This window comes from Colobus angolensis, unplaced genomic scaffold (assembly GCF_000951035.1).
Source record: "Colobus angolensis palliatus isolate OR3802 unplaced genomic scaffold, Cang.pa_1.0 Scaffold2, whole genome shotgun sequence".
Classification (NCBI taxonomy): domain Eukaryota; kingdom Metazoa; phylum Chordata; class Mammalia; order Primates; family Cercopithecidae; genus Colobus; species Colobus angolensis.
The window spans coordinates 7,006,580-7,033,061 of record NW_012115154.1 but is presented as its reverse complement, the minus strand read 5'-3'; the positions used below and the strand labels follow the sequence as shown (position 1 = coordinate 7,033,061).

Sequence of the window (26,482 nt, the reverse complement as noted above, 5' to 3'; positions counted from 1 at the left end):
TCATGTCATTTCACCCATAAATATTCAAGAATTCATCTGCAATGAATTTATATATAGTTGAAGTGTTTCCATCTGTCGTGTCTTTTGATACTCAAATTCTTATCTTAGATATTTTTCATTTAAAAATGATACCAGTCACCTTCACATTGCGTGTCTTCATTTACTGCAAAGTTGCTTTTTACATTTCCATGAGATAATATGTAGAAATGGTACATCACAGTACTTAATCCCATGCTATGAAGGAATTAGTTGATGTAGATACTATGTTTCTCTCTCTTGATTCCTTAATACTTCAGAAACCCAGATACCTCATTCGTGGGACTTTGATTGCTTTTCTTTGCAGTACTTCAGTTTGTGCCTCCGAGTGTGGATACTGGCTTCTGCAACTTCACCCAGCGCATCGAGAAAGGCCTAATGACAGCTCTCTTTGAAGTGAGAAAACACCACCAGGGAACGTATAACCTCACTGTGCAGGTGAGAATATCACTGAATGCAGAGCAGAAGGCTTTAGCCCTTAAAGGGGGAATTGTTCCACATTGTTGAAGATGTGCTTAACTCTTATTCCCTCCAGTGGCGGAAACCCAGTTTATGTGAGTCGGGATTGATCTGTTCCTGTGGCGTAGGGTCGGCATGGTGTGCATGGGCTGAGCCTCTTTGAGGGTTGCAGAGTAGCTGATACCCAGGGAGCTCAGATATGGTGAGCTGAAGAAACATGACCATATTCAGGAAATTCAAGAATTACCTAGAAAGGAATGGTATCGACCTCAGTATCCAATGGGGGAATGGCTACCCCTACTGTTGTTTCCATATAGCTACTAAGAACAGGCGTTGTACATATTGTATGGAAACTGCTGATGTTTTTGTATTTCTTTGATTTTTTTCCCTGTACATTCTTTCCTCTCTCTTTCCAAAATGGATGTTAAAATAGATTTTGGTGCTCCTGGATCCACTTTCCATGTTTCTTATTTTTTCCTCATATTTTCCATCTCTTTATTCTCTGTTTTTACAGACTTACAAAATGTTGTCCTCCAGGTCATGAATTTAGTCCTTAGCTGTGTCCATTATGTTATGCAATCCCTCTATTGAATTTTTTAGCTTTTTGTTCATTGTTCTTTGCTCCATTTTCATTGTAGGCTTTCCTGCAATGATGCAGTGTCGCCTTAAAAGTCTCTGAGGATGTTAATTAGAATTGTTAAAATGCGTCTTCTGTTTCCTAAGTCATTCCTGTTTTCTCCGCAGTCCTTGCTCTGCGTGTTGATCTCGGTGCTTTGCTTTTGTGCTGTTAGTTTCTGGAAATCTGGAGACTGTTCGTTTGTTGTTAGGAATGAAGAACCAAGTTGTTCATTTTAGTAGCTGGCACAGCTTTCCCCTTGAGCTGTGGGGATCTCTTTCTACGTCAGCTCCATCTCCTGGGGGGAAAGTTCATTGGAGCGCTGGGTCCGGGGCGGAATATGTCAGCGTGGGTCTCTCTCTGGGTGCCGTGTGTGGTCAGAGACAAGCAGACAGGGAAGCCCTTCCTTCCAGCGTCTAGATAAAGAGGCTCTTCCTGGGGGATGGGGCACTTTGGTGTGTGTCTTAGGGCAGAGCTAGCTGCGTTTTCATTCATTTTCTTTCCTTCTTTGTCTCTGGTGTGCACGGGAGTTATCTTAGCCTCTGCCCACCTTCTTGGTTAGGGCCCAGACCTGCATAGTCCTCTTAGGCAGGGGTTTGTTTTCCCCAGGGAGCAGTTCTTTGGCTTGTTCTGGGTGAGGGCCTGGCTGCTGCTAGCACCTCTGTTGGCCTGGGTGTGGCAGTTAGGAAGGACAGAGGAGGAAGGCAATGGCCTCAGCTCTTTGGCACAGCATGTAATTAATTATACTGATTGCCGCTGCATAGCCTGTTCTTGGTCCCATTCCTGCTAATCTCTGCCACAGAGCCCCTCCTGGTCCTCTTGGGGAGCGCGGCCCTCGGCTCTGCTGCAGCTCGTGCTTGTGTATGTTTTGGATCCTGGCTTTCTCTGTTCTGGTTTATATCAATCCGATCCCATCCTTTCTCCATCCCCTAGAGGTTTGACGGAATCTCTGGTTTTCTTCCATTCTCAGTGCTGCTGTGGATTTCTTCCCCTTTGTTCAGCTTATTGTTTTTTCAGTGGGATTTGGGGTGGGAGGAGCTATACATGTGCTCAGTTCTTCACTTAATGTAAGAAACACTTTCAATAAACTGAGCAGTTAAACTCTTACAAAAGGGAACCAGGTTAGAAAGCCAGTTATGTTTCCTTTAAAAACTTTACCTCCTTTAAAAAAAATCGGTGAGAGAACCTGTGAGAGAGAAATCACGGTTAAGCTTTCAGCAGGATGTTTTATTTTCGAAGCTTATTCTGACTTCATTCTTTCAGATCTTGAATATCACCGTCAGTTCCTCCAGGGTGACTCCTCGGCGGGGCCCGGTGAATATCATCTTTGCGGTTAAAAGCACACAGGGATTTTTGAATGGATCAGAAGTGAGCGAGCTGCTCAGGAACTTGAGTGTGGTGGAGTTCAGTTTCTATCTGGGATACCCAGTACTGCAGATCGCAGAGCGTGAGTATGGCCCTCTCGGACGTGCTGGGGAGGTGATGGCGGGCATTTTGGTGGAAGACCTCTTCTTAAAATTTTTTTTAGTTTTTTAAAAGACTTGATTTTTTTAAAAAATATTTTTCCATAAGGTATTGGGGTACAGGTGGTATTTGGTTGCATGAGTAAGTTCTTTAGTGGTGATTTTTGAGATCCTAGTGCACCCATCACCCGGGCCGTAGACGCTCCTCCAGATTTGTAGTCTTTTATCCCTCCCACCCCCACTCTTTCTCCCAAGTCTCCAAAGTCCATTGTGTCATTCTCGTGCCTTTGTGTCCTCATAGCTTAGCTCCCACATATCAGTGAGAACATACAATGTTTGGTTTTCCATTCCTGAGTTACTTCACTTAGAATAATAGTTAAAGACTTGGTTTTTTTAGTGAAGTTTTTGGATTCACAGCAGATATGATCGGAAGGTTCAGAGATTTCCCATATGCCTCCTGCTTCCGCACATTCATAACCTCCCCCATTGTCAGCATCCCCCAGGACAGTGGTCCATTTGCTCCAGTGATCAACCTGCATTGACGCATCGTCATCATCCATAGCCCATAGTTTACATTAAGGTTCATCCTGGGTGTCGTGCGTTCTGTGGGTTTGAACAAATGTGTAATGACATGCAAATGGCATGGCTTCTCCATTTTAGTATCACGCAGAGTATATTTCACCTGGACCACTTTTTTCAAACGAAATATCTGACTGAGTGCCAGAATATAAATCTGATAAAATTGGATTCAGGCCAGATGGGTCTGCAGAGCCCTGCTCACCCACTGTGCCTGGCTTTATTATTCGGAGAGTAGAGGGGTGCTATTAAAAAGTACATGAGTTCTGGAAAACGCATAACTTAGGGAGGGAGCATGAATCTGTGGTTGTCAGAGCTTAAGGGCTGCAGGAAAGTTTGACTACAAAAGGGTAGCAGAAGGCAGTGTTTTGGGGGTGATGAAACTGTTCTGTATCTTCATTGTGGTGATGATTATGTGAATATATGCGCATTTATCAAAACCCATAAAACTGTATGCTGAAAAGAGTGACGTTTACTGTGTAAATTTTAAAATAACAACAATAAGCGAAAACACAAAACCTTTCTTCCTGACTGAAGCAACTAGGTTCATAATGCAAATGGAGGCAGTGGGGGAAAGGGGAGACATTTATTTTAAAAAAATAGTAGATTCCAGAGTTGAAGTCAGGCCAGAAAAATTCAAATTCTTTTTCAAAATGAAACAACCAGATGGCCTAATGATTCGTAATGTTATTTTAGTGTATTGTTAATTAAATTAAAAAGAATAACTTTATAGAAGTTATTCTATATGCAAGATGACAGAGATAAAGCTGTTACTTACAAAGAGCCGCTTTCAGTTGTGCTCAGTGTGTGTATGGCTAAAATGAGGATGCTGGATGGTGGGGCACACTGGCTGGCCCTGGACAAGTCAACACATGTGGTCATTTTACCCTGAGACATTGCTGGGAAAGCCAGGGCTCTGAAGTGCACAGTGTGAACATGCATTGCTGTGGAACAGTGACATTCAAAGGAGAACTTGCTGGTGACCTCTCTATGAAGCAGTGTCCTATGACATGGCTGGAGCCAGCCCTTCTTTTCTTTCTTTTTGTCTCTCTCTTTTTCCTTGAGACTCATGTGTTCAGAAATTGCTACTGTCCATGTCCTCACGCTAATCTGACATTTTGTTCTTTCGTATTTAGAGCTAAATAGTAAAGACAATGTGTTGGGACTTTGTTGTAAACATGGCATTTTTTTTTTTTACAGAGTTTTTTTCTCCTTCCCTAATTCTTTCCCTTTTGTAGCCTTCCAGTATCCACAGCTCAACTTATCTCAGTTGCTGAAGTCCTCCTGGGTCCGAACAGGTATGTTTAACTTATGCCATATTTTGGGAACTGTAAGAATAAGAAGTTTATGCAGGCGTATTGAGAAAGATGCTGCTTTTCCTGTTTCCTAAATTTAGGGCAAAATGTACCTTACATTCTTGGCAAAGAATGAATGAGAAAGGGATTCAAATTTGGCTGTGGGAATGTATCCCACTGAGTTATAGAACAAAAAGGACTGATTTTCTTTAAAATTCATACATTGAGTTCAGGGCAGAGTCTAACAGGAACTGACAATCTTCTGACCCAGAACAGGGTGAGGTTCAGAAGCAAGGATCTCTCTCTCTCTTTTTATTTTCTTTTCTAAAAGTGTTATTTGTTTAGTTTAATAAGGACAAGCAGGGTGGCTTGGCACCTAGGAAGCTTTTTTTTTTTTTTTTTGTCTTAGGGGACTGGGTCAGACATTTAGAGGTACGGCATTGCAGTTAAAGGCTTTCTAACCTAGTGCACAAAAAGTCTGAACAGTAGTTACGTACTCACCAGCTATCCAGCGTGCATGCAGCACAGGAACTAGCTGGGCACGAGAGAGCATGTGGAGTAGTGATAGTTGCCATTCACGGGGTTCCTGCACCTTGCAAGTTCTCCTTGCTGAACGCACAGCATCCCACGTCAAGGCCCCACCGCTTTGCATGCTGCCATCTGCGGTCTTTTCCAGATAATTTCTAGAGCAATTAAGTAACTTGCCCATGGTTGTGTCTCAGAGAAAACTTAAACCAGTTCTGGTTGAAAAGCACATGCTCCTTCCTCCCAGACCATGCTGGCAAGCGATTGTCTGTTGAGATCATCTTGTCTGAAGTAGATAACTAAAGATGGGCAGGCTTCCTTTTTTCAAGTTAGTTTGTGAGTCCAAGTCTCAAGGCAAGACAATGAACTCACACCAGTTCCAGAAGTGTTGAGATAAGTGCAGACAAAATGTTTGGTCTTGTGTAGGCGCTGTTCAGGCCAAAGCTCCTACCGTGCCGAGTTCCTGGGACTTCTGGCCACCAGTCTGGGTAACACTGAGAGTTTGGAGCTTAGATAAGACTCATGGGCTGCATTTCCAGGACTCTCCCCATTCATGATCACTTTTTCTCCTTTTGGTGTCTCCTGTCTAGGGATTGGCATTTTATGGCAATCTTGCATTAATTTCAAATACATATGCACACATACACACACAGCCCATTTTTTTTTTTTACTGCTGACTTGTCTTGGGTGCCACGTATGTTTTCATTTAAATGTAGTTCTCTTGGGCGTCGTGGAGAAGCAACTCCAGAATGAAGTGTTTCAAGCCGAGATGGAACGCAAGCTGGCCCAGCTGCTCAGTGAGGTTTCCACCAGAAGGCGGATGTGGAGAAGGGCCACTGTAGCTGCAGGGAACAGCGTGGTGCAGGTACTCCACATCAAAGGAGGAGGGGAGGGAGAGAGAGGGAGAGAGACAGTGCTTGTGTGTGAGTGCACGCTCCATCTAAAACCCTGTATTTTTATGCAAATGGGAAGTGCCATGAGAAAATTCTGATTTCCACTGATCGCTATATTGGGTAGACACTGAATCTGGCAGCATTTCAGTTCAACTGGAGTCTAGACAAATATTTACCAAGGCCTTAGTAAGTAGTAGTATAACAACAGATCTTGCGGAGCAGAGCAGGATTGTCTTACTGGGTTGCCATATCATCACAGGACCTCGTTTATCAAATAGTAGTTTTTAATTAACAAAAGTGTAGCCAGTTTGATGGCATGGTCGGTATTATTGATAGCATTGTAGTGATAAATCATTCGACTGGAAGAGGCCATAGGAGATCAGATAGAGGGAGCTGTGCTGCCCTCTGCTTGAGCATTTCATCTTCTCTGCTTCCATGGTATTACAGAGTCATCACTCTGCTTAACATTTTCAATTTCAGTTTTAAATTTATTTTCTGAGCAAAATCACATCTCTCCAGAAACTACATAGCCAATTAGAGAAGTTTTGAAAAACACGTGTAAAAAAAATGTGTAAAGAATAAAGTGAAAATCACCTAAAATTCGACCAACCAAAGAAAATCCCTAAACATTTCAGCATATTTCCTTCCATTCTTTTTTCCCCATGAATTCTTTGCTAACATTTGGATGACACTGCCTACATCCTTTTGTAGCCTCTCTTCACTTGAGCTTTTTTCTTTCTTTCTTTCTTTTTTTTTTCTTGAGACAGAGTCTCACTCTGTTGCCCAGGCTGGAGTGCAGTGGCGTGATCTCAACTCACTACAACCTCTGCCTCCTGGGTTCAAGTGATTCTTTCGCCCCAGCCTCCTGAGTAGCTGGTATTACAGGTGCCCGCCACCGGAGGCACCTGATTGTCTCATATTACCCTAAATCTTCTTTACTTGGTAAACTGGCAAACAGGTTACAAAAGACAGATTTGTTTGAATTGAAACGTGACCCATTTAAAAATGCCCGTACTCACAGAAAGTTGGAGGTGGGGGCTGTCATTAATTTCCATCTCCATATGAATTATGTGGATTTTTTTCTTAACAACTGCTGACTTGCTGAACTACGAAAATGGTATATTTAGAGCTATGGCATTTCAGAAACAGGAAACCAGGGTAGAACTCTGAAGCAGGGGGTGTGGGCTGGCAGGCAGGGTAGGGAGGTGGGTGGGTTAGAGGCATTAGAGAAAAAGATGCAAATGACATTGGCTGTGGGTGGGGGGGCGGGGGCGGGGAAGTGTTGCCTAGAACTGCATCATCATCCTCTAGCCCTCTTACCAATGTGTCCCTCTCATCATTACTCTTTGTCCCCCTCCCAGAAATGCAGTCCTTAGGTTACTAAAATAGTTGCTTTGCAAGATGCAGTAAGTTGCAGAGAAATTTAAAAACTAATCACAATTGAGAGTAATCATTAAGTAAGTATCAACAAAGAATAAAAATTAGAATGAATTATAAAAGCTTTGCCTTATTCAACAATCCCTGGCTTCATAGAGCCCAGGGTCTAAGTGTGAGTTAACTTCTGCCCGTGAAACAGTTACAGGACACCATAAAAGTGTATAATATGGGGCTGAATTTGACGTGCAAGCTCCCTTAGCAGGCATGCAGGTTTGTGAAAGTGGCACATACAGGCCAATGTGCCATCTAATAGACTGCTGATAAGCCATGCTCTGCTTCTCTTGCCCCTCAGAGTGACCAAACATGAAGATGTAGATAAGGATTTGTGTACAGTGTTACATAGCTGTTCATCAAAACTTAAGTCGTAAATTGTAAATGTTGAAACAATCTAGATGTCCAGCAATTGGGGAATGGGTGAATAAAATTATAGTAACTCTTTATGTGTTGGAATTTTATGCAGTCATTTAAAAAAAAATTAGTGAGTGATATAGAAAAATGCTCAAGTGGGCTGGGTGCAGTGGCTCACAGTAATCCCAGCACTTTGGGACGCTGAGGCGGGTGGATCACTTGAGGCCAGGAGATCGAGACCAGCCTGGCCAACGTAGTGAAACCTCATTTCTACTAAAAATACAAAAGTTATCCGAACATGATGGCGTGTGCCTGTAATCTCAGCTATTCGGGAGGCTGAGGCATGAGAATCACTTGAACCTGAGGCGGAGGTTGCAGTGAGCTAAGATCACACCAGTGCACTCCAGCCTGGGTGACAGAGTGAGACTCTGTCTCAAAAAACAGAAACAAAAACAGAAACAAAACTGAAGTGAAGAGATGCCCCAAAGTGTGTATTCCATGTAATCCAAATGTTAATATAGAATTCATGGAGAAAGAGGAGAACGAAAATGCTAAAGTGTTTACAGTGATTTTCTTTGGTTGGTTGAATTTTAGTTGATTTTCATTTTATTCTTTATGCATTTTTTTGCATGTGTTTTTCAACATTAATTGGCTATGTAATTTCTAGAGAGAGGTGATTTTACTCAGAAAATAAATTTTGAAATTGAAAATGTTAACCAAAGTGATGATGACTCCTTAATACCATGGTTATAAGGGTTCCAGATAGGAATCTGATAGGCAGTAGTCTAGAAAGGATGCTGGGATTAGATTTTCCTGGCTTACTTTCCACCTGGATGTCTTAGTCCATTGATGTTGCCATAAAGGAGTACCTGAGGCTGGGTTTGTAAAGACAAGAGGTTTATTTGGCTCATGGTTCTTCAGGCTGTACAAAAAGCATGGTACTGGTGTCATGGTGAGGGCCTCAGGCTGCTTCCCCTCTTGCTGGAGGGCGAAGGGAAAGTGTCGAAATCACATGGTGAGAGAGGAAGCGAGAGAGAGCGGAGGGAGGTGCCAGGCCCTTTCTAACACCAGCTCTCTCAGGAACTAGTAGAGCAAGAACTCATTACCTCGAGGACAGCACCAAGCCATTCATGAGGGATCTGCCTCCATGACTCAGATACCTCCCATTAGGCCCCATCACCAACATCGGGGATCACAATTCAACATGAGAGTTGGAGGGGCTCCAACATCCAAACCGGAGCACTAGATAGACTTGTAGAATCTTTAATTAAGGTGGATATCACTGGATTTTGGGGACTGTGATTTCTAGAAGAAGAAACTATATTCTTTAAATTTATTAGAACTTTTAAAAGGGAGTAAGGAGGTACATGGATAGAGAGTCAGGTGGATATAATCTACTTCCTTTTCAGTAGTCCTTCGATAGCATTCCATTCTAGAAGCTAATGAAAAATTAATCATCGCAGCACCGTTGTCAGGGAGGGAGGAGGTGGCTGGGGAACAGAAGTGGTCAGGAGACTGGCTTTGAAACAGCAGTCAGAGGGCAGGACAATGAGTCCTTCTCAGGATGAAGCATAAAGAACAGATTGTTGAGGGAAGAGGGTTTGGACTGTGTTGTTAAGGATCTTTAGATATGATCTGGAAGAAGGAGTTCACAGTGAAACCATGAAATTGCTGATCTGCCGGAAGTTTCCCGTGGTGAAGGAGGAGTCCAGCAGCTGTGTCCAGAGCACAGGGCGGTGTTACAAATCCATACGTGTGGACAGAGAAGTAGCAGCTGCATGTTGCCAATGGCAGATGTAGAGACCAGCAATTTAAATGGCATGTATAAAATAAGGAGCTCAGAGCCATCGCTGATCGTTTTCTCAGGATGGAAGTTCAGAGTTTTGCTGTAGTCTAAAGGGGCAATAAAATTGTTGCATATTATTAAGAGAAATAGAGTGAAATGAAAAGGTATGATATGTCAAGTGTGCTAGATTTTGAAATAAGGGTATAAAAAGACTGCTTTTTAACACCAGAGAGAGAAGTTTTGGGATGAATCAAAGTATTATTTGACCCACAAGATGATGAATTTATGAGGTTTATTGTCCATAGAGCAGTGGTGGGTGGGGGTGATTTTGTCCTCCAGGGTGGATCTGGCAGTGTCTGGAGATGTTTTTGGTTGTACCTTGGGTGGTGCAGGGTGGGGACACCTAGTGGGTAGAGGGCAGGGATACTGCTAACCATCTACAATGCACCCCATGTCAAGGGATTGTCAGTAGAGCTGAGGTTAAGAAACCCTGCCCTAGAAGAATGAGGAGGAAATACCAATGGGCTGAAGAAAGGATTGGGTAGAATCATTAATAGTTTCAGAGAACCAGGGATGTACCTAATCCTGTAGTTAATGTTGAGAGGATGATGCTCTCTTATGACATGGTCAGCACGTCAGAGATTGTGGGGATGATTCTAGACCACCTGGACTCGCCAGCCCTGGTTCTGTGCATCCTCCCTGCCCCTTTGCCCCAGAAAAGATGTAGAGCGAGATGAAGCAACCTGTTACTCCACACAAAGGAACTCTCCATTGTCCCTCTTCTCATCAACAGAGAGCACCATGGTGATTCTGGGCCCCCGAATGGCTTACGGAGCTTATTATGAGGATTGGAATAAATCCTGAGTGGTACAATCAGGATTCAGCAACCTGAGAGAGGGCATCCAGAAACACGAGCTTCTGCAATGTGAATGGTTTGTGCTCTTTCAGGTGGTAAATGTGTCGAGGCTGGAGGGAGAGGACAATCCTGTACAGCTCATCTACTTTGTGGAGGATCAAGATGGAGAAAGACTCAGTGCAGTCAAGTCTTCGGACCTGATTAACAAGATGGACCTCCAGAGAGCAGCCATTATCTTGGGTTACCGAATTCAGGGTGCCATTGCCCAGCGTAAGTGCCTGAGGTGTTGTCATCTGGGCTGTGCTGGGCTCCAAAGCCAGGCTCGTTCTGACAGTGCGCTCTGAATGTAAAAGCACTCCGATGTGTGTATAACCCCGATGGTGAAGTGCCAGTTGTTAAAATTCATTCACCAAGACCTTCTTTATTTGGATTTCAATTGCTTGTAGGTTTAACCTCCACTGCCGTTTTTCCTACCTAGCATTTTGTAGGTGGGATGTTATAGTGATTTATAGTACATCAACTTTAATATCTGTCCCTCATTCCTGTACTGCTGCTTTTTTTATAAATTTTGTCTGAGGCAAAATAATGTGTTTGCTCTGTATTTATTCCAAAATCTTCTATGTCATATTTTGAACATTGGCGGGGACAGTGAGTCATGCAGGAAGCTGGGAGGTGCACCCTGAATTTATTGGCTTCCTTCAGGGTCTTTTAACACAAAGAAGTCCTTGATCCTTCCCCTTTTCAGTCCTGTTTCTCTCCCACCTATCCTCACACCACTCCACAGTGTAGACAGAGGTATTCTGATGTTTCTTTATTATTGTTGGAAGGTTTCACTCCTGCCTGCCTGGCCCTGGCTGCTGTCAGTAATTTCCTTTCCACCTCACTTTTTTTTTTTTTTTTTTGAGATGGAGTCTCACTCTGTCGCCAGGCTGGAGTGCAGTGGTGTGATCTTGGCTCACTGCAACCTCTGCCTCCCAGATTCAAGTGATTCTCCTGCCTCAACCTCCCAAGAAGCTGGGACTACAGGACCGCACCACCACGCCCAGCTAATTTTTGTATTATTAGTAGAGACGGGGTTTCAGCATGTTGGTCAGGATGGTCTCGACCTCTTGACCTTGTGATCCGCCCGCCTTGGCCTCCCAAAGTGCTGGGATTACTACAGGCATGAGCCACCACACCCAGCCCCACTTCACAGATTTTGAGTATTTAGAAATGAAAAAAAGGCACATGGAAGAGTGTGTTTTTCTAAACAGTCCTTTAGGATGTGAATCAGATTCTTCTTTTTTGGAGAAAGGGTCTTGCTCTGTCACCCAGGCTGGAGTGCAGTGGCTTGATCATGGCTCACTGCAGCCTCAAACTCCTGGACTCAGGTGATCCTTCTGCCTCAGCCACCTGCGTAGCTAGGACCACAGTCACCACCACTACGCCCGGCTATTTTTTTCTTATTATCTGTGAAGACAGGGTCTTGTCATGTTGCCCAGGCTGGTCTTGAACCCCTGGCTCAAGCGATCCTCCCACCTTGACCTCCCAAGGTGTTGGGATTACAGCCATGAGCCACCCCACCTGGCCCAGACTCCTCTTTTAATGTCGATGTTTTTCCTTTATGATCCTGCAAGCAGTCTTGGTAAGACAATGGTAAAACTTGCTTCCAGCAATAAAAGGAAAGGTAAACATTTAGAGGGAATTCAGCATCAGAGAATACAGAAAAATCTATACGGAGAACATGTAGGAGATAAAGACAATTTTTTAAAAAATGTTAGCTTTAAAATTATCCTTGATAGTAGAAGGTTCTTGTGAAATCTGTACTTGTCCCTGGAGACCAACCGAGATGAAAGCTGATGGGCGTAATTTCTCTGTTTTATGGAAGATGATGGGAGAGTTTAAGCAAATACTCATTGGCAGTTTGTGTTTGTGTATGTGAGATATGATCATGTATTGATGTGTTCTCCTCCAAAGCAGTGAGTACAAACTATGAGCACAAACTAACAAAAGCACTTCATTACATTTCTTCATATATGCTATTCCTGATTGTAGGAGATGTGCCCTACTCCAGCCAAGCGCTTCACATTTTAAACAGTTAATTGCAATAGGATATGGGCACCTTTCACATCTGATCTTGCACCTCTTTTCCTCAGTTTTGTACCGAAAACCACATGGGTAAAGCTCCTGGGATCTCCAGGCTGGTGATTGAAGGAAACCTCAGTCAACACCAGGGATAGCCCAAAGGCAGCCCCAGGACACTGGTGTCAGGTCCCAGTTTGATCAACCTCTGCCTCATCGGGGTTTTCCTAGGTTAGCATCAGAAGAGGGCAAGTGGGGTGGCTCATGCCTGTAATCTCAGCACTTTGGGAGATAGAGGCAGGAGGATCGTTTGAGCCCAAGAGTTCAAGACCAGCCTGGGAAGAATAGCAAGCCCCCATCTCTACAAATAATAATAATAATAAACTAGCTGGGCATGGTAGGGTGTGCCTTTGGTCCCAGTTGCTTGGGGGCCTGAGGCAGGAGGATCACCTGAGCCCAGGAGGCTGCACGTGAGCTTGATTGTGCCACCACATTCTAGCCTAAGGGATAGAGTGAGACCCTATCTCAAAAAGAAAAGCAAACAAACAACCACACCCACAAAAGAACTAAGAAGAATGTCCAGTTGTCTCAGCTTCTCAGTTTGATTCTGTCCCTACTTCTATATTGTCTGTTGCTTTTATGCAAAATGAGCTACATATATTCACTATATTCAGCCCAAATTAAAAAACACAAGTTTTTCACACTTTGTTGCTTTTTACCGCATCCCATGCAGCCTCTGCTCTAATCTGTGCTTTTCTCCCTGGTGCATTTGATTTAGAATGCTTGCTCCCTCCCTTGTTACTCCCTCAGGTGTCTAAACCCAAAGTTAAACCAGCACCAAGAACCCTTTTTGTTATTCCGTCTTTGAGCAGATACCTTTTGATCCCATAGCAGGTGTTAACCATCACAGGATATGAAAGGAGCATAAGACTTAGCCCCTGCCCATGACAACTAAGACGTTTTTGAAAAGACAAGATTTGGCATCAAGACCGGATGAATGAGTGCAGAAGTGTAGCACTTCACGGATGATCCATTTATGTAACAGGAAACATTTTAAATGAGCAATAAGGCACCATGTGCAAAACAAAGAGTTAGTGATGGACATTAAGTGGTTGAGGAGTTGAAGTGCGACTGTCCTAGGCCATGAAAGAGGGAGTAGAGGTGGGTGGGGTGGGTATGGCAGCAGGCTGGAGTGGCGGATCCAAAATGAGTAAGATTTGCTTCCTGTAAAAGTTGACAACTGGTAGCTTAAATAGCGCCGTTTCAGTGAGTCATGTTTCAAAGGTTAAGGGAGAGACACAGCTGGGGCAATGAAGGCAGTGCCTATGGGACACTTATTAGGACTTCAGTTTCCAAGTTAACACAGTGAAGCTTCCTTTTGGAAAACATAAGGATCATCTTCCTTCTTTTTTTATTGCGGTAAAATATACAAAAAGAAATGTACCAATTTACCACTTTTGAGTCTATACTTCAGTGGCATTCAGCACATTCACAAGGCTGTGTAACCATCACCACTGTCCATTTCTGGAATTTCTTCATCATTCCAAGCAGAAGCTTTCTATGAGTTTTTTCTAGATACCTCATATAGGTAGAATCATGCATTGTTTGTCCTTTTGTGACTGACTTGTTCCTTGTTCCATTATGTTTTCAAGGTTCGTCTGTGTAGCAGCATGTATAGAATTTCCTTCCCTTTTAAAGCTGAATGATACACCATTATATGGCTATACCACATTTTGTTCATTCATTCATCTGTGGATGGGCATTTGGGTTCTTTTCATCTTTTAGACTATCGTGAATAGCACTGCTGTGAACATCAGCATCTCTGTCATTTTTCATTGCTGAAGGGGAAGCGACCAGTTGCATTGGTGCGCATGTCCTATCTCCTTACTCTGTTTTGCTTTGTGTATGGCACTAGTGTGATATGAAGTTATTCAGTGATTCATTTACTTGATCGTTTTTCCTTCCCCCTACTAGGACGTAAGTACCTCAAGGGACTTCACGTGTTCACTGTTGAGTCCCAACTTTCAAAGTGTGTCCAGCACACTTAGTAAATAAACATTTGTGAACACAAGAAACTTGGAGTAGTGAGGAAGGGAGAAAGAGGTGAAGGGTTTTCTTCCGTAAACTCCTAGCTGAGAGGCGTGTGCTTTATGTGATCTGGGAGGGTGTGAGTCCTGCGGTACTTGATGCAGCGGGCAGGACTGTGTTCTGGAGACACAGCTGTTTTTTCTCTCCGCCTTTGAAGAGAACTGCCTTTGCGCAAAGTTGTACAGAACCAGTTTTGCTATGGAAAGATCCTGCAGTGAAAAGTTAGGGGTGAGCTAGTAGAATAAACTGGAAATCAGGAGACCTGGAATTCACTGAGCTTTGCCGTTAGTTCAGCCATGTACCTTTGGATTTATCCGTATGTCGTTGTGATCCCTCATGTATTCTGGATGTAACATTGTATGTTGCGTTTCTCTGCTGGTCACATTTCCTGTCGTCTGGAGGTTATAACCTGGAGCCAGCTATCTTGAGCTGAAATGTCACAGACTTCTGAGTTTCTTGTAGAAGACACGTGCAATCTAGTAAATGAGTGAAGAGGGAGTTACTGAAAGACCTTTCTTCCGTGTCTGCAGCTGTGGACAGGGTGAAGAGGCCGTCTCCGGAATCCCAGAGCAACAACTTGTGGGTCATTGTTGGTGTGGTCATCCCGGTGCTGGTGGTGATGGTGATTGTTGTCATCCTCTACTGGAAACTCTGCCGCACGGACAAGCTGGACTTTCAGCCTGACACTGTGGCCAACATTCAGCAGCGTCAGAAGGTAAGGGGCAGCCTCTTCCCCCAGTGTTCCCATAAGCAGGGATAGGATGAGTTTGGGCTCTTGATATTGAAAGATGGGGGAGAGGGAGGGCTCTTACGGAAATCTTCTGGCTTTAATAGTGGCATCCCTTTGCCTTTGTTTCTGCTTCCTGAAACCCTCCTCCTGTGGTAGTAAATATAGTCCAAGAATGTGAAGCTGTATAAAAGCTTAGCCACGACATGTGCTCTGGGTTCTACTGTGATTTTATTTTATTTATTTATTTATTTTTTGAGACGGAGTCTCGCTCTGTCGCCCAGGCTGGAGTGCGGTGGCCGGATCTCGGTTCGCTGCAAGCTCTGCCTCCCGGGTTTAGGCCATTCTCCTGCCTCAGCCTCCCGAGTAGCTGGGACTACAGGCGCCTGCCACCTCACCCGGCTAGTTTTTTTGTATTTTTTAGTAGAGATAGGGTTTCACCGTGTTAGCCAGGATGGTCTCGAACTCCTGACCTCGTGATCCGCCCACCTCGGCCTCCCAAAGTGCTGAGATTACAGGCTTGAGCCACCGCGCCCGGCCTGTGATTTTATTTTGTATTTCTTGAGACAGAGTCTGGCTCTGTCACCCAGGCTAGAGTGCGGTGGTGTGAGCTCGGCTCACTGCAGCCTCCACCTCCTGGGTTCAAGCGATTCTCCTGCCTCAGTCTCCGAATAGCTGAGATTACAGGCATGTGCCACCATACCTGGCTAATTTTTGTATTTTTAGTAGAGACAGGATTTTGCCATATCGGCCAGGCTGGTCTTGAACTCCTGGCCTCAAGAGATTTGCCTGTCTTTGCCTCCTAAAGTGCTGATATTACAGGCATGAACCACTGCACCAGGCCAAATTCTGATTTATTTTACCCCTGGACATTTTCAGAGGATAGGAGCCACGGCAGACTTTCTCAGATCTGTTGATCTGTTTCATGTATAACTCCATTGGTCAGCTGCTTTATTTTCTGTTCACCATATTTGGAAGCCCACTTATCCACCTTGATCATTAAAAATGAACAATACATACCTTGAACATTTTAACTTAAAATATGTGAATGGACACTTATTTGCCAATCCTTCAACATATCCCAAGTCTTGTTTTGTTTTGAGTGTTGGTCTACTGAGAGGAATCGCATATGGTCTTTCTTAAAATAAACAACACCCATAATGTGTCAGTTTCAGGTTCCAGTTTGGGTTTCTTTAGAGAAGAGCAACGCTATTTGAATGCAAAGTTCTCTCGATTTTTTTAATACCTCCCTCCACTCCCTATCCCCTAACTTTGCAGACTTTTGACTTAATTCACCTATACCTAATTTGACAGCAGATTTTTTAAGTAACCTGTCTTTCCTATGTCTTTCCAAAGCATTCAGTGTAAGTTTTTATAGAAATAGCAATTTTCTTTTCCCACGTATGTTTCAACAGTTTCCATAGTATTTGAGAGTCCCATCAGGTTTCAGAGCCAAAGAAATTGACTTTTGGTCAACATTGAGCTTACCTGGTGTGAGCAAAAACATGCCAGGCCTAGAGGAGAGCTCACTAGCACAGCATAAGTATCAGTCAGCGTGTTTACCAAGGGAGTGGCAGTCAGTCCACTGTTACTAACGGTCTGCTGGGTTAACACGCACTCTCCGTGGGTCTCCCGGATTTGGAGGACTCATTCTGCTTTAAAAGCTTGATAAAAACAAGCAAAAGTCAAAAAACAAAGAATAAAAGATTGCCCTATCTATTTTTAAACTTTGTTTTGGTTGTCTTGGTATGAAAAATTCTGCATATTAGAAACCTAGACCTGTTGAATGGAAAAAAAATATGCAGTACTTTAAAATTTATTTTACTTTTGTAAAAGTAAATTTCTTGTTTCATATGAATTAACCAAAAAATGCAAAATCTTTATTAAATTGCAAGTTTATGGCTATCAAGTACATTAAAAGCATCTTATACATTAATATTATGTTTGTTACCTATCTTTGTTTATTATTTACATAGTCTGCTAAGGTTCTTTTGTTGTTCTTGTTATACTGGTGAATAGCATGGGGAAACCTGGGAAAAAACGTGCTGGGTATACTAAATGATTCATAGTGTGAATTTCATTGTAATAAGATCAACAGTAGGTTTGGAAATGTTTTTGTTCTGGTGAAGAGTGTTGTTACAGAGGGAGTTAACTAGTGTAGATGGTTATGTGTTTAGGTCTTTTATGGGCCATATTTCCTATGTATACACTGCCAGGGAAGTCCATCTATTATCTGTTACTTCAGTAAACTATCAGAGAACAGCATCCCTTGGGGTCAAAATGGAATGTTCCTCAAGCTTTCTCCTTCTCTCGCTTTTACTTCCTAAACATTTTCATGTCCCAGATGTGGCTGTAAATCAAGTGGACAGAGTTTCAGATGGAACTTCCAGCCCTTGGAGCTGCTCTTTTTCCTCCAGGGCTGCAAAGATCTGCCCATACGTTTTGACAACAGATTTACAGAAAAGGTCCTGCAGGGAGGATTCTCCGAAAGAATGACTGTCTTCTGACACTGTTAGGAGGCAAAGCCTTGCCAGTGTTGCAGAAGCTCAGTCTTGTTTTGCTGGCATAGGAACCCCCCCCTATAGATTTTGTCATGTGTTTAAAATGGGAAAAGGATGCTCTTCATTTAGTTTAGAAGCAAATGTCTTTACTTCATATATGTTTCTTTTAAGGTCATGTGGCCATAGGAAAGGGCCTCTCATCTTGTCCTCAGGGTAATCTGCAGAGATGCCCCCCTCCCCTATGGCTTCAAGAGCTCTGTCTCCTGCTTGTGTGGCTGTTGCCTCTCTCTCGGTTCTGCTCTCCCCACCTCCTGATGTGCCTCAATACTGCTCTCTGAAATCCTTCAGCAAATCCCAGAGCTGCAAACATCTGGAAACAATAAATCTGCTGACCTAAAATCCACACCCCCCCTTCCCCTTGTAACGAGAAGGAAACCTCTTTAGATTGTCTGGGAGTAGATTAATTTTGAAATATGATAGGAGGGAGAGGCCATTCTGTCTTGTTTTGAGGCACGGCCTTTGCTTCTTTTCAGTAATAAAGAAAAAAATCCTATGTAGCTTTCTTTTATCTGTATACTCTATCTATAGACTAAAGTCATCATTTGTTACTATTGCCTAAAAAACTCCAGCCTGAATCCTCTTCATCATGAATGGCATTGGCTGGATGCCACTGGCCTCATGGAAACTTATTCCTTCTGATGGGGGATAGTCCACACCTCGTTATTGGTGTCAGACCAGAGCTCCTGACTACCCTTTGTTGCTTCTAAAGGGCAGCACTTTGGGAAACCGGCTGGAGCTGCCTCAGGCACTGGGTGTCACTCACCAAATATTGAGCCACACTAGATCCAGCTCAGTTACCAATACAAATAGCATGCAATCTCTGCATTCCAGGGCTTTAGCAAGGGAGAAGGATGAGCCATCCAAAAGCAGTCATCCAGGAGTATAAGGATGTCTGGAGAACACAGAGGAGGGGGCACCCCACTCGCAGAAGGTGGGGTACCTCCACCTTCTTTGAGGAGGTGACACCAGGGCTGAAGCTTCACGGTGGAGAAGATGAAGGCGGGCCCAGCAGGGGAGCTAAGCTGGAGCAAAGGTCGTAAAAAAGGGCACAGCCGAAACCCAGGTGGCAGAGAGCCAGGCCCTGGGGAGGGTTTCAGGACATAGAAGGGATTGCAAATTACGCTGTAAGCAGTGGGCAACCATTGAAAGGTTTGCAGCAGGGAGAGCAGCTTGAACACATTTGCTTTTGGAACGATCCCTCTGGGAGGCAGTGTGGACAGTGGATTGAAAAGAGGCTCTGTGAGCATTTCGTTCCATCTCAGCCAAGGTCAGCTCATTCCCTACAGTTGCTGTTTGATTCTCTGCAAAGGTCCCCTGTCACACCTAACGTGTAGGTGGTCTCAGTTCACCCACAGCTGGCCGACCGTGCCGGGTGTCGCCTGTGGGTGGGAGAATCTGGGAGCCCTGCTCTCCCAAACTCCGGGACCACAGGGTTACGGGAGCCCCTGTGTGGGGCTCTACTGAAGACAAACAGATGGGAATAACTTTGCCTTGTCTTCACCTCCTAAATGGAAACAGCATGGCGGTTGTGGTGACTTTTCACAAATGACATCAATCAGGTAATAAATGCTTACAAAGGCACTCTCTATATGATGGCAAATTTTTATTCAGGCGCTTTTGGGATTTGCTCTGTGTTTCTATTGTCATCTCAACTGCTCCTTCCCAGGGGCTCAGGCTAACCCCAATACTGTGGGCTTCACTGCATCCTGTGCCACCTGGGCTGTATTGTATTTATGGCCCATGCGTTCACATTCGTCAGGCGTCTCTCTCGTTCCTTGGCTGACCTGCCCCCTAGTCAGTCTCCTTGGCTTATTGGTGATGTATTCCGGTGGGGCACAGACACTCTGGCCTGTTCCCTCTGTGATATATTAAAGAGAGAAAGAACAAAAGAGCCATCCTTCTTCAGAAATAACTCGGCCCTAATATGAATATTGAACACTCTAATTAATCTTGACTCTTCTTTTATAAAATACTGATTAAACCTATGCTGCATGCGGGAGGGAGCTGGAGACATTGTATACCAGCCAGACTGAGCTCTAGCTTCTATTTTAAAAGAAGTGGAAAAACTAGAAAAAGTGATCTGGCAAGTAGGGATGAGACAAAAGGAGGTAATTACCTAAGGGAGGAGGGGCAGTGTTCCCTCTAGGTTTTCCTTCTGTGTGTAGATGGCTTTTGTTTTGTACGTAATACGCACAGATTGGTTGCCAAATTTCTATTGGTATAGAAGGTGGTGACTCACTCAGCTTGTGAGAAGTGCCAGGATCTGATGGATGGATGTATTTAAAGATGTTGGTCAGAATCAACAGTAAGCCAACAGGACTTGTATATTTCATTTATGACAGGTGCCTTTTTCTTGGTTACCCATAAAAACCAGTAAGTTTGGTACTTCACTTGACCGTTCTGAAATTCATTTGGCCATCAAACATTTCTTGAGGGACCCTGTGTCACATCTTGTTGTTAACTTAACAAAATATTGTATCCAAATTCTTATTTACAACTCTATTGATGCCTTAGAATTCTTAGCTGTATATTGGCTGCTCGATGTTTCATCAATCAGCAGAAGTAATAATGCTGTCAGCATCATTTGTAGGGTACATGGGCATTTATGAAGCATTTTCGTTAATACTATCATGTGTCTTTCCTATATGGGCCCTGAGAGTACGTGAGGGAAGACATTTCGGTGCCTAGGCTTGGGCTACGTACCCCGCCCTATAGAGGCAATACTGTTTGTATTTTTACGTGATTCACTTTGGAGACTTCTGCTTAGGGGAGGCCATCTGGAGCTCCTTTTCCAGTTTTGGTAAAGCAAACCACCTAGCCTTTTAAAAACAAAACAAAACAGTTGCCCAGTCATTAGAGGCATTCACTTTCTTACTGGGAAGTATACCAAAAAGGATTCAGCAAGGTTTATTAAATGATGGAGGTGATGATTAAATGACTCTTACTATATCTGTCTTCTTTCACTTAGAGGCACCTTGTATGTTAATGAGGTGCTGCTGGGGTAAAAGCAACCCCATAAAATTGGAAATTGCTCCTGTTAGGATTTTTGTCATCAGCTGTGAATAAGTGGCATCAAATTTCAATTTTCTCAGACATCTGAAAAAGGCTTGACAGATGGACATTTGAGAATTATATAGATGGATTAATATTTCATTTCAAGATGAAAATAATATTTATAATTACATATTTCATAAATTAGGACTTCATGTCAAAGTCTGAGAAAGGAATCATCTTAATCACACGGAACGGGTTTTTTAATGTGCAGGAGGGTTACCTCTTAGCCCGCCTAATTTTTCATCTACCCATACATACATCAGTGATTTGCTTTTAAGAGAGCAGTTGAATCTTTGTGGAAATTTACAACAAAAGAAAAAAATATTCGACTAGTAAGTGTGGGGTTTAGAAAAGACACGTAGATGATTGCTGTTAAGTATATTATGGTAGAATCTAAACATGTTGCTGTGTAGTTAATCTAAATCCATTAAGTACACAGGGACAACAGATAAACCAGCAGAGAAGGGGGTCATGGACCAGTGAACAAGTGACTTGCATTCAAGCAGTCTGGACACAGATGTACAGTATCCAGTAATCAATCATTTGAAAGAAGTTAATGAAAATATCCTGCAAGTGTGAGTAAGTGTGTAGGACAGTATACAGTATTAACTCAGCTCTCCCTTATTTGTTCTTTTGAAGTTGTAATTTTGATCTTTCAGAAGTAAACATGGACCTTTTCACCCCTTTTTCCTTTTAATCCAAAATCTGTTGTTAAGACCCCAGCTGAGTCCCCGTGGACAAGGGTACTTGCCAGGCTTTCGTTCCTGAGGATGGTGAGCTCGCGGACAGCGTGTGCTTTGTGGCCCCTTGGGTTTTCCACACACTGCTGAACGGATCTTGAACATTGCAGTTGTCACATAGATAAAGCACAGAGCCCTGTCATGAGTTTGTCCCGCGGATGAAATCAGACAGTGCCCTTGGCGTTTCTCACTGCCGTCCTCTTCCCTGTTCTTGGATTCTTCTGCGGGAGTGAACTGTTCTTCAGTGGCTGGGAGATGGCAGAGGGGAAGCTATGAAATAAAACCCTCACTGCTGCTGCTGCTGCTGCCACCTCCTCTACAGAATATCTAAGTTCGCATTTTCCCACCACGGAACCAATTGTCCTATTTCTTGGCTATATTTCTCTCTCATTTCTTTAAGAGAGAAAGCAAGCCATACTGCAAGTTTATTGTGCCTTGATTGACCAAGACCAGTGTTTTGAATTGTGATTTTATCTGATGTTCCCGAGGTTTCTACATCTCTGGGCAGAGCACCGCAGGAAGCTGCTGCATGGATGACAGGCGGGCCTCTCTCCTGTAAAGTAGGAGGACTTGGGAAAGGGCAGGTGTGAGGGGGAGCCAACATGCTGCCCGGACCACAGGCGCATGCTGGACAGCTCTCAGGAAAATCACTCGTGTGGGGAGGGCTTGTACAGAGGTGTGCATCTGGAATGATCCCTGTAAAAGGGCTGCCCACTCCTAGAAAACTGTGTGTCTGCCCCCCGGGGTTTGGGTAGACCAGTTGAAACTCAGGGTGCTAGTCCATGGGTCACAGATGAGAAAATAAATGTATTTTATTTAAATACGTTTTTAATATATGTATTTAAAGAAATATCTAATGATGAATTTATTTTATGTAAATAAATATTTAATTTAACTAAGTTACACAAGTGCTTAATAAATTTAATTTAAATAAATATTTAATAATAAATAGGCCGGGCACGGTGGCTCATGCCTGTAATGCCAGCACTTTGGGAGGCTGAAGCAGGCGGATCACCTAAGATCAGGTGTTCGAGACCAGCCTGGCCAACATGGTGAAATCCTATCTGCAATTAAAAAAAAAAACCATAAAAGCCAGACGTAGTGGTGCACGCCTGCAGTCCCAGCTAATTGGGAGGCTGAGGCAGGAGAATCGCTTGAACCCAAGAGATGGAGATTGCAGTAAGCCGACATCGTACCATTGCATTCTAGCCTGGGCGACAGAGTGAGACTCCATCTAAAAAAAAATCGTAATAAATAAATTTATTTAAATAAATGATAAATGGGGCATGCAATGGAGCAGCAGGTTTGGATCTGTCATTTGCAAAACAGTGTTCTTGGGCTCATGAACTGCTGAAGTAGGGGAGTGGTGTACTCCTGCAACAGGAGCTTATTAATTGGAAAACAGAGGAAGTCAGCTTTTGCCTTTTGTTTCATTTTTGTAAACTGTATTTACTGTAAGTTTTGTCCCCCTCTGCTGACATAAATCATTGTTGCAGCTGACATTCCTTCTACCTATTGATCCAATAATTTTAGCTTAAAAAAGACCTTAAGGCTGGTCTCAGTGGCTCATGTCTATAATCCCAGAGCTTTGGGAGGCCAAGGCAGGAGGATTGCTTGAGCCCTGGAGTTCAAGACCAGCTGGGCAATGTAGCAAGATCCTGTCTCTACAAAAAATTTTTAAAAAATTAACCAGACATGGTGGCACACATCTGTGGTCCCAGCTCCTTGGGAGGCTCAGGTGGGAGGATCGCTTGGGCTTGGGAAATTGAGGCTGCAGTGAGCTGAGACTGTGCTATTGCACTCCAACCTGGGTGACAGAGCGAGACCACATGAAATGAAAAAAAAAAAAAACACCTTACGTCACAAACCTAAGCCACTGATGTTGTTACTCATTTGTGCATAAAGTTAGCACAAAGACGACAAAGCCTTTTGTGTCTATGCTAAATATATTGTCTAAAATCACCCCTCAGATCTGTTTGGCCTTTGTCTTTTGACTGACAGGACTCTGTAGGGGTGTGTGCATGTGAGTGGAAAAACTCAAACTATGTTTCTTCTCTGCGCTCATACCACACAACAACAGTCAACACAGGAGACTTCTGTGACTTAATTTGTGGAGGCTTTCCTCACACACCAAGCAGCAGTTATCAGCTGGGTGTCCTTGAATTCATTTCCGACACTGTCCACTGGGAGGTAGCCTCAGATCCTACAGGTGGAGGGCTCAGTCCCCAAGACTGTCCTCCTCCACCTGCACCAGTCACAAGTGTAGGTCTCCGGAACTTCTGACCAACTGGCTTCAATGAAGTTGGGGTTCCCACCATCACTTTTTGGGTTTGATTAATTTGCTAGAGCAGTTCACAGGACTTGGAGAAACACTTATGTTTACCAGTTTATCACAAAGGATATGTTAACAGAAAAACCAAACTCCGTAAAATACCTTAGAGAGGTTTATTCTGAGCCAGTATGAGTGACCATAGCCTGAGAAAGCACAAACACAAGAAGTTGTGAGTAAATGGCCCGAGGTGGTCAGATTACAATTTGGATGGATACTGTTGCCATTGCGTCTGGCTGGGGCCGTCATTGTGGGTGGTAAAGGAATTTACCAAGACAGCCGCAGGCTATTATTTCTCTAATAAGGCAGACTTACTAGAGAAAGTATGAAGATAATGTTGCAAGGGTGCAGTGGCCAGTACAGCAGAGAAGGCGCTATCGGGCAAGAGACAGGGCAGGAAAGAAGTTTTACGGGTCATGCTGCTGGGACTATGAGCAGAATGAGGTGTTTGGAAACAGGATGTCGTGCCAGCAGGTTGTCTGTGATAAGCTGTTTCTCAGAACAATTGTTCTCCCCTACCTGGGACCCCTTCCTCATTGTTACTTATCAGGACTCCACATATATACTTTTTTTTTTTTTTTTTTTGAGACAGAGTTTCGCTCTTGTCCCCCAGGCTGGAGTGCAATGGTGCGATATCGGCTCACCACAACCTCCACCTCCTGGGTTCAAGTGATTCTCCTGCCTCTGCCTCCCGAGTAGCTGGGATTACAGGCATGTGTCACCATGCCCGGCTAATTTTGTATTTTTAGTAGAGATGGGGTTTCTCCACGTTGGTCAGGCTGGTCTTGAACTTCTGACCTTAGAGGATCCACCCGTTTTGGCCTCGCAAAGTGTTGGGATTACAGGCGTGAGCCACCGTGCCCAGCCCTCCACATAAACATTATAAAGAGACAGGAGTTACAGGAAGAGAAATAACCCAGTACATAGAAGCTCGGCCTGAAAAGGCGGAATATCTTGAAGTGAGGGGCTTACAAGTCATAGGTGTGTTTTAGGATTCTTTAGTTGGCAGTTGGTTGAGAGAGTTAAGTTTTGTCTAAAGACTGAAAGTCACTTCAAAGGAATGCTTAAGATAAGGGGTCTGCTGTCTGTCATGTGATGCTATACCAGAGTCAGGTTAGAAAGTAAGCCACATTATACCGGGTTAATTAAAAAAAAAAAAAATTTAACCAAATTTTATTGTTTGTAGGGTGTGACTTAACACTCCTTTGCATGGCTTTAAGTCTTGTTTATAATTTGGTATCTTATTACTCAAATAATCTGTTCTGTCAGGCTTATACTCTCTGTTTTAATATTAATGCTATTCAGTTTTGCCTAAACTCTAAAAGGGAGGGGCTGTCATGACACATGTCCCACCTCCCTTCCTGCTACAGCCAATAATTCAGTTTTTCAGGTTTCTCTGAAGTCCCTTTGGCCAAGAGGGAGCCTGTTCAGTAGGTTTGGGGCTTAGGATTTTATTCTTGGTTTACAGATACTACAAAGCGCAAGCGCACAGATGAAGAGGTGCATAGGGTGAGGTATGGGGGAACTTGGGGGTGCAGAGCTTCTCTGCCCTCTGTGGGGGTGCTACCCTCCAGGAACCTCCACGGCGTTCAGCTTTCCAGAAGCTCCCTGGACCTTGCCCTTTTGGGTTTTTCTGGAGGCTGCTTTACATAGGCCTGTTTGGTTAAACCATTGGCTATTGGTGATCAACTTAACCTTCAGCCCCTCTCCCCTCCCTGAAGGTTGGGGGGTGGGACTGAATGGCCTGACCCTTGCATCATGCCTGGGGCTCTGTAGTGAGCAGCCCCCAGTCCTGCAGCTACCTTGGGGCTGCTGACCGTCAGTCAACTCACTAGCCTGCAAGAAGACATCCTCTGGAGACTCCACGTATATTAGGAGGTGTACGCCAGGAAACGGGATGAAGACCAGACAAGTGTTTAGAGTGTCACCGTGTGGATGTAGAATATTCCTGGCCAGGAGGGAGGGCTTCGGTTTGCTTTTGGCATTCCATAGAGGAGACCCCTTGGGACGACCATTGCTATGCAGTTTATTTCCCTGTGCTTTGCAAGCTTGAATTAAGGAAACTGTGTGGCACTTTTCATATCATCAGAAATACTGTTATTGTCCCCATTTCTGCATACTTTGGAGAGTCTTTCCAAGGGCACTGTGGTTCATGCCTGTAATCCTGGCACTTTGGACATCCCAGGTGGGTGGATCGCTGGAGACCAGGAGTTTGAGACCAGCCCGGGCAACATAGTGAGACCCCATCTGTACTAAAAATACCAAAAAATTACCCAGCGTGGTGGCGTGCACCCATAATCCCAGCTGCTTGGGAGGCTGAGGCAGGAGAATTGCTTGAACCCGGGAGGCAGAGGTTGCAGTGAGCCGAGATTGTGCCACTGTACTTTAGCCTGGGTGATGGAGCCAGACTCTGTCTTAAAAAAAAAAAAAGAAATGTGAACAATAACAAATAGCTTTTTATTTATTTATTTATTTATTTATTTTTTATCGTTTAATGTATTTTAATAGCAAACTTACAGGAACAGCACAGAAGACAGACAACATTAAAAACATGTACTTGCATGTAGGACAACTCAGTTAGAAAAGTATAGTGAATGGATGGAATCTACTGTATGATAAAAATGCTACAAAC

At 43.7% G+C, this 26,482-nt stretch overlaps 1 protein-coding gene across 3 annotated transcripts in view; it reads left to right on the top strand.

Moving 5' to 3' along the window:
• KIAA1549 (KIAA1549 ortholog) overlaps positions 1-26,482 on the top strand; it is a 92,616-nt gene that overhangs the window by 10,221 nt on the left and 55,913 nt on the right. For all 3 annotated transcript variants that reach the window (XM_011941278.1, XM_011941279.1, XM_011941277.1), the window contains 6 exons: positions 344-474; positions 2,375-2,558; positions 4,389-4,448; positions 5,687-5,835; positions 10,383-10,560; positions 14,970-15,154. In XM_011941278.1, the coding sequence (XP_011796668.1) occupies positions 344-474; positions 2,375-2,558; positions 4,389-4,448; positions 5,687-5,835; positions 10,383-10,560; positions 14,970-15,154 (887 nt within the window). The remainder of the gene's footprint in view (positions 1-343; positions 475-2,374; positions 2,559-4,388; positions 4,449-5,686; positions 5,836-10,382; positions 10,561-14,969; positions 15,155-26,482) is intronic.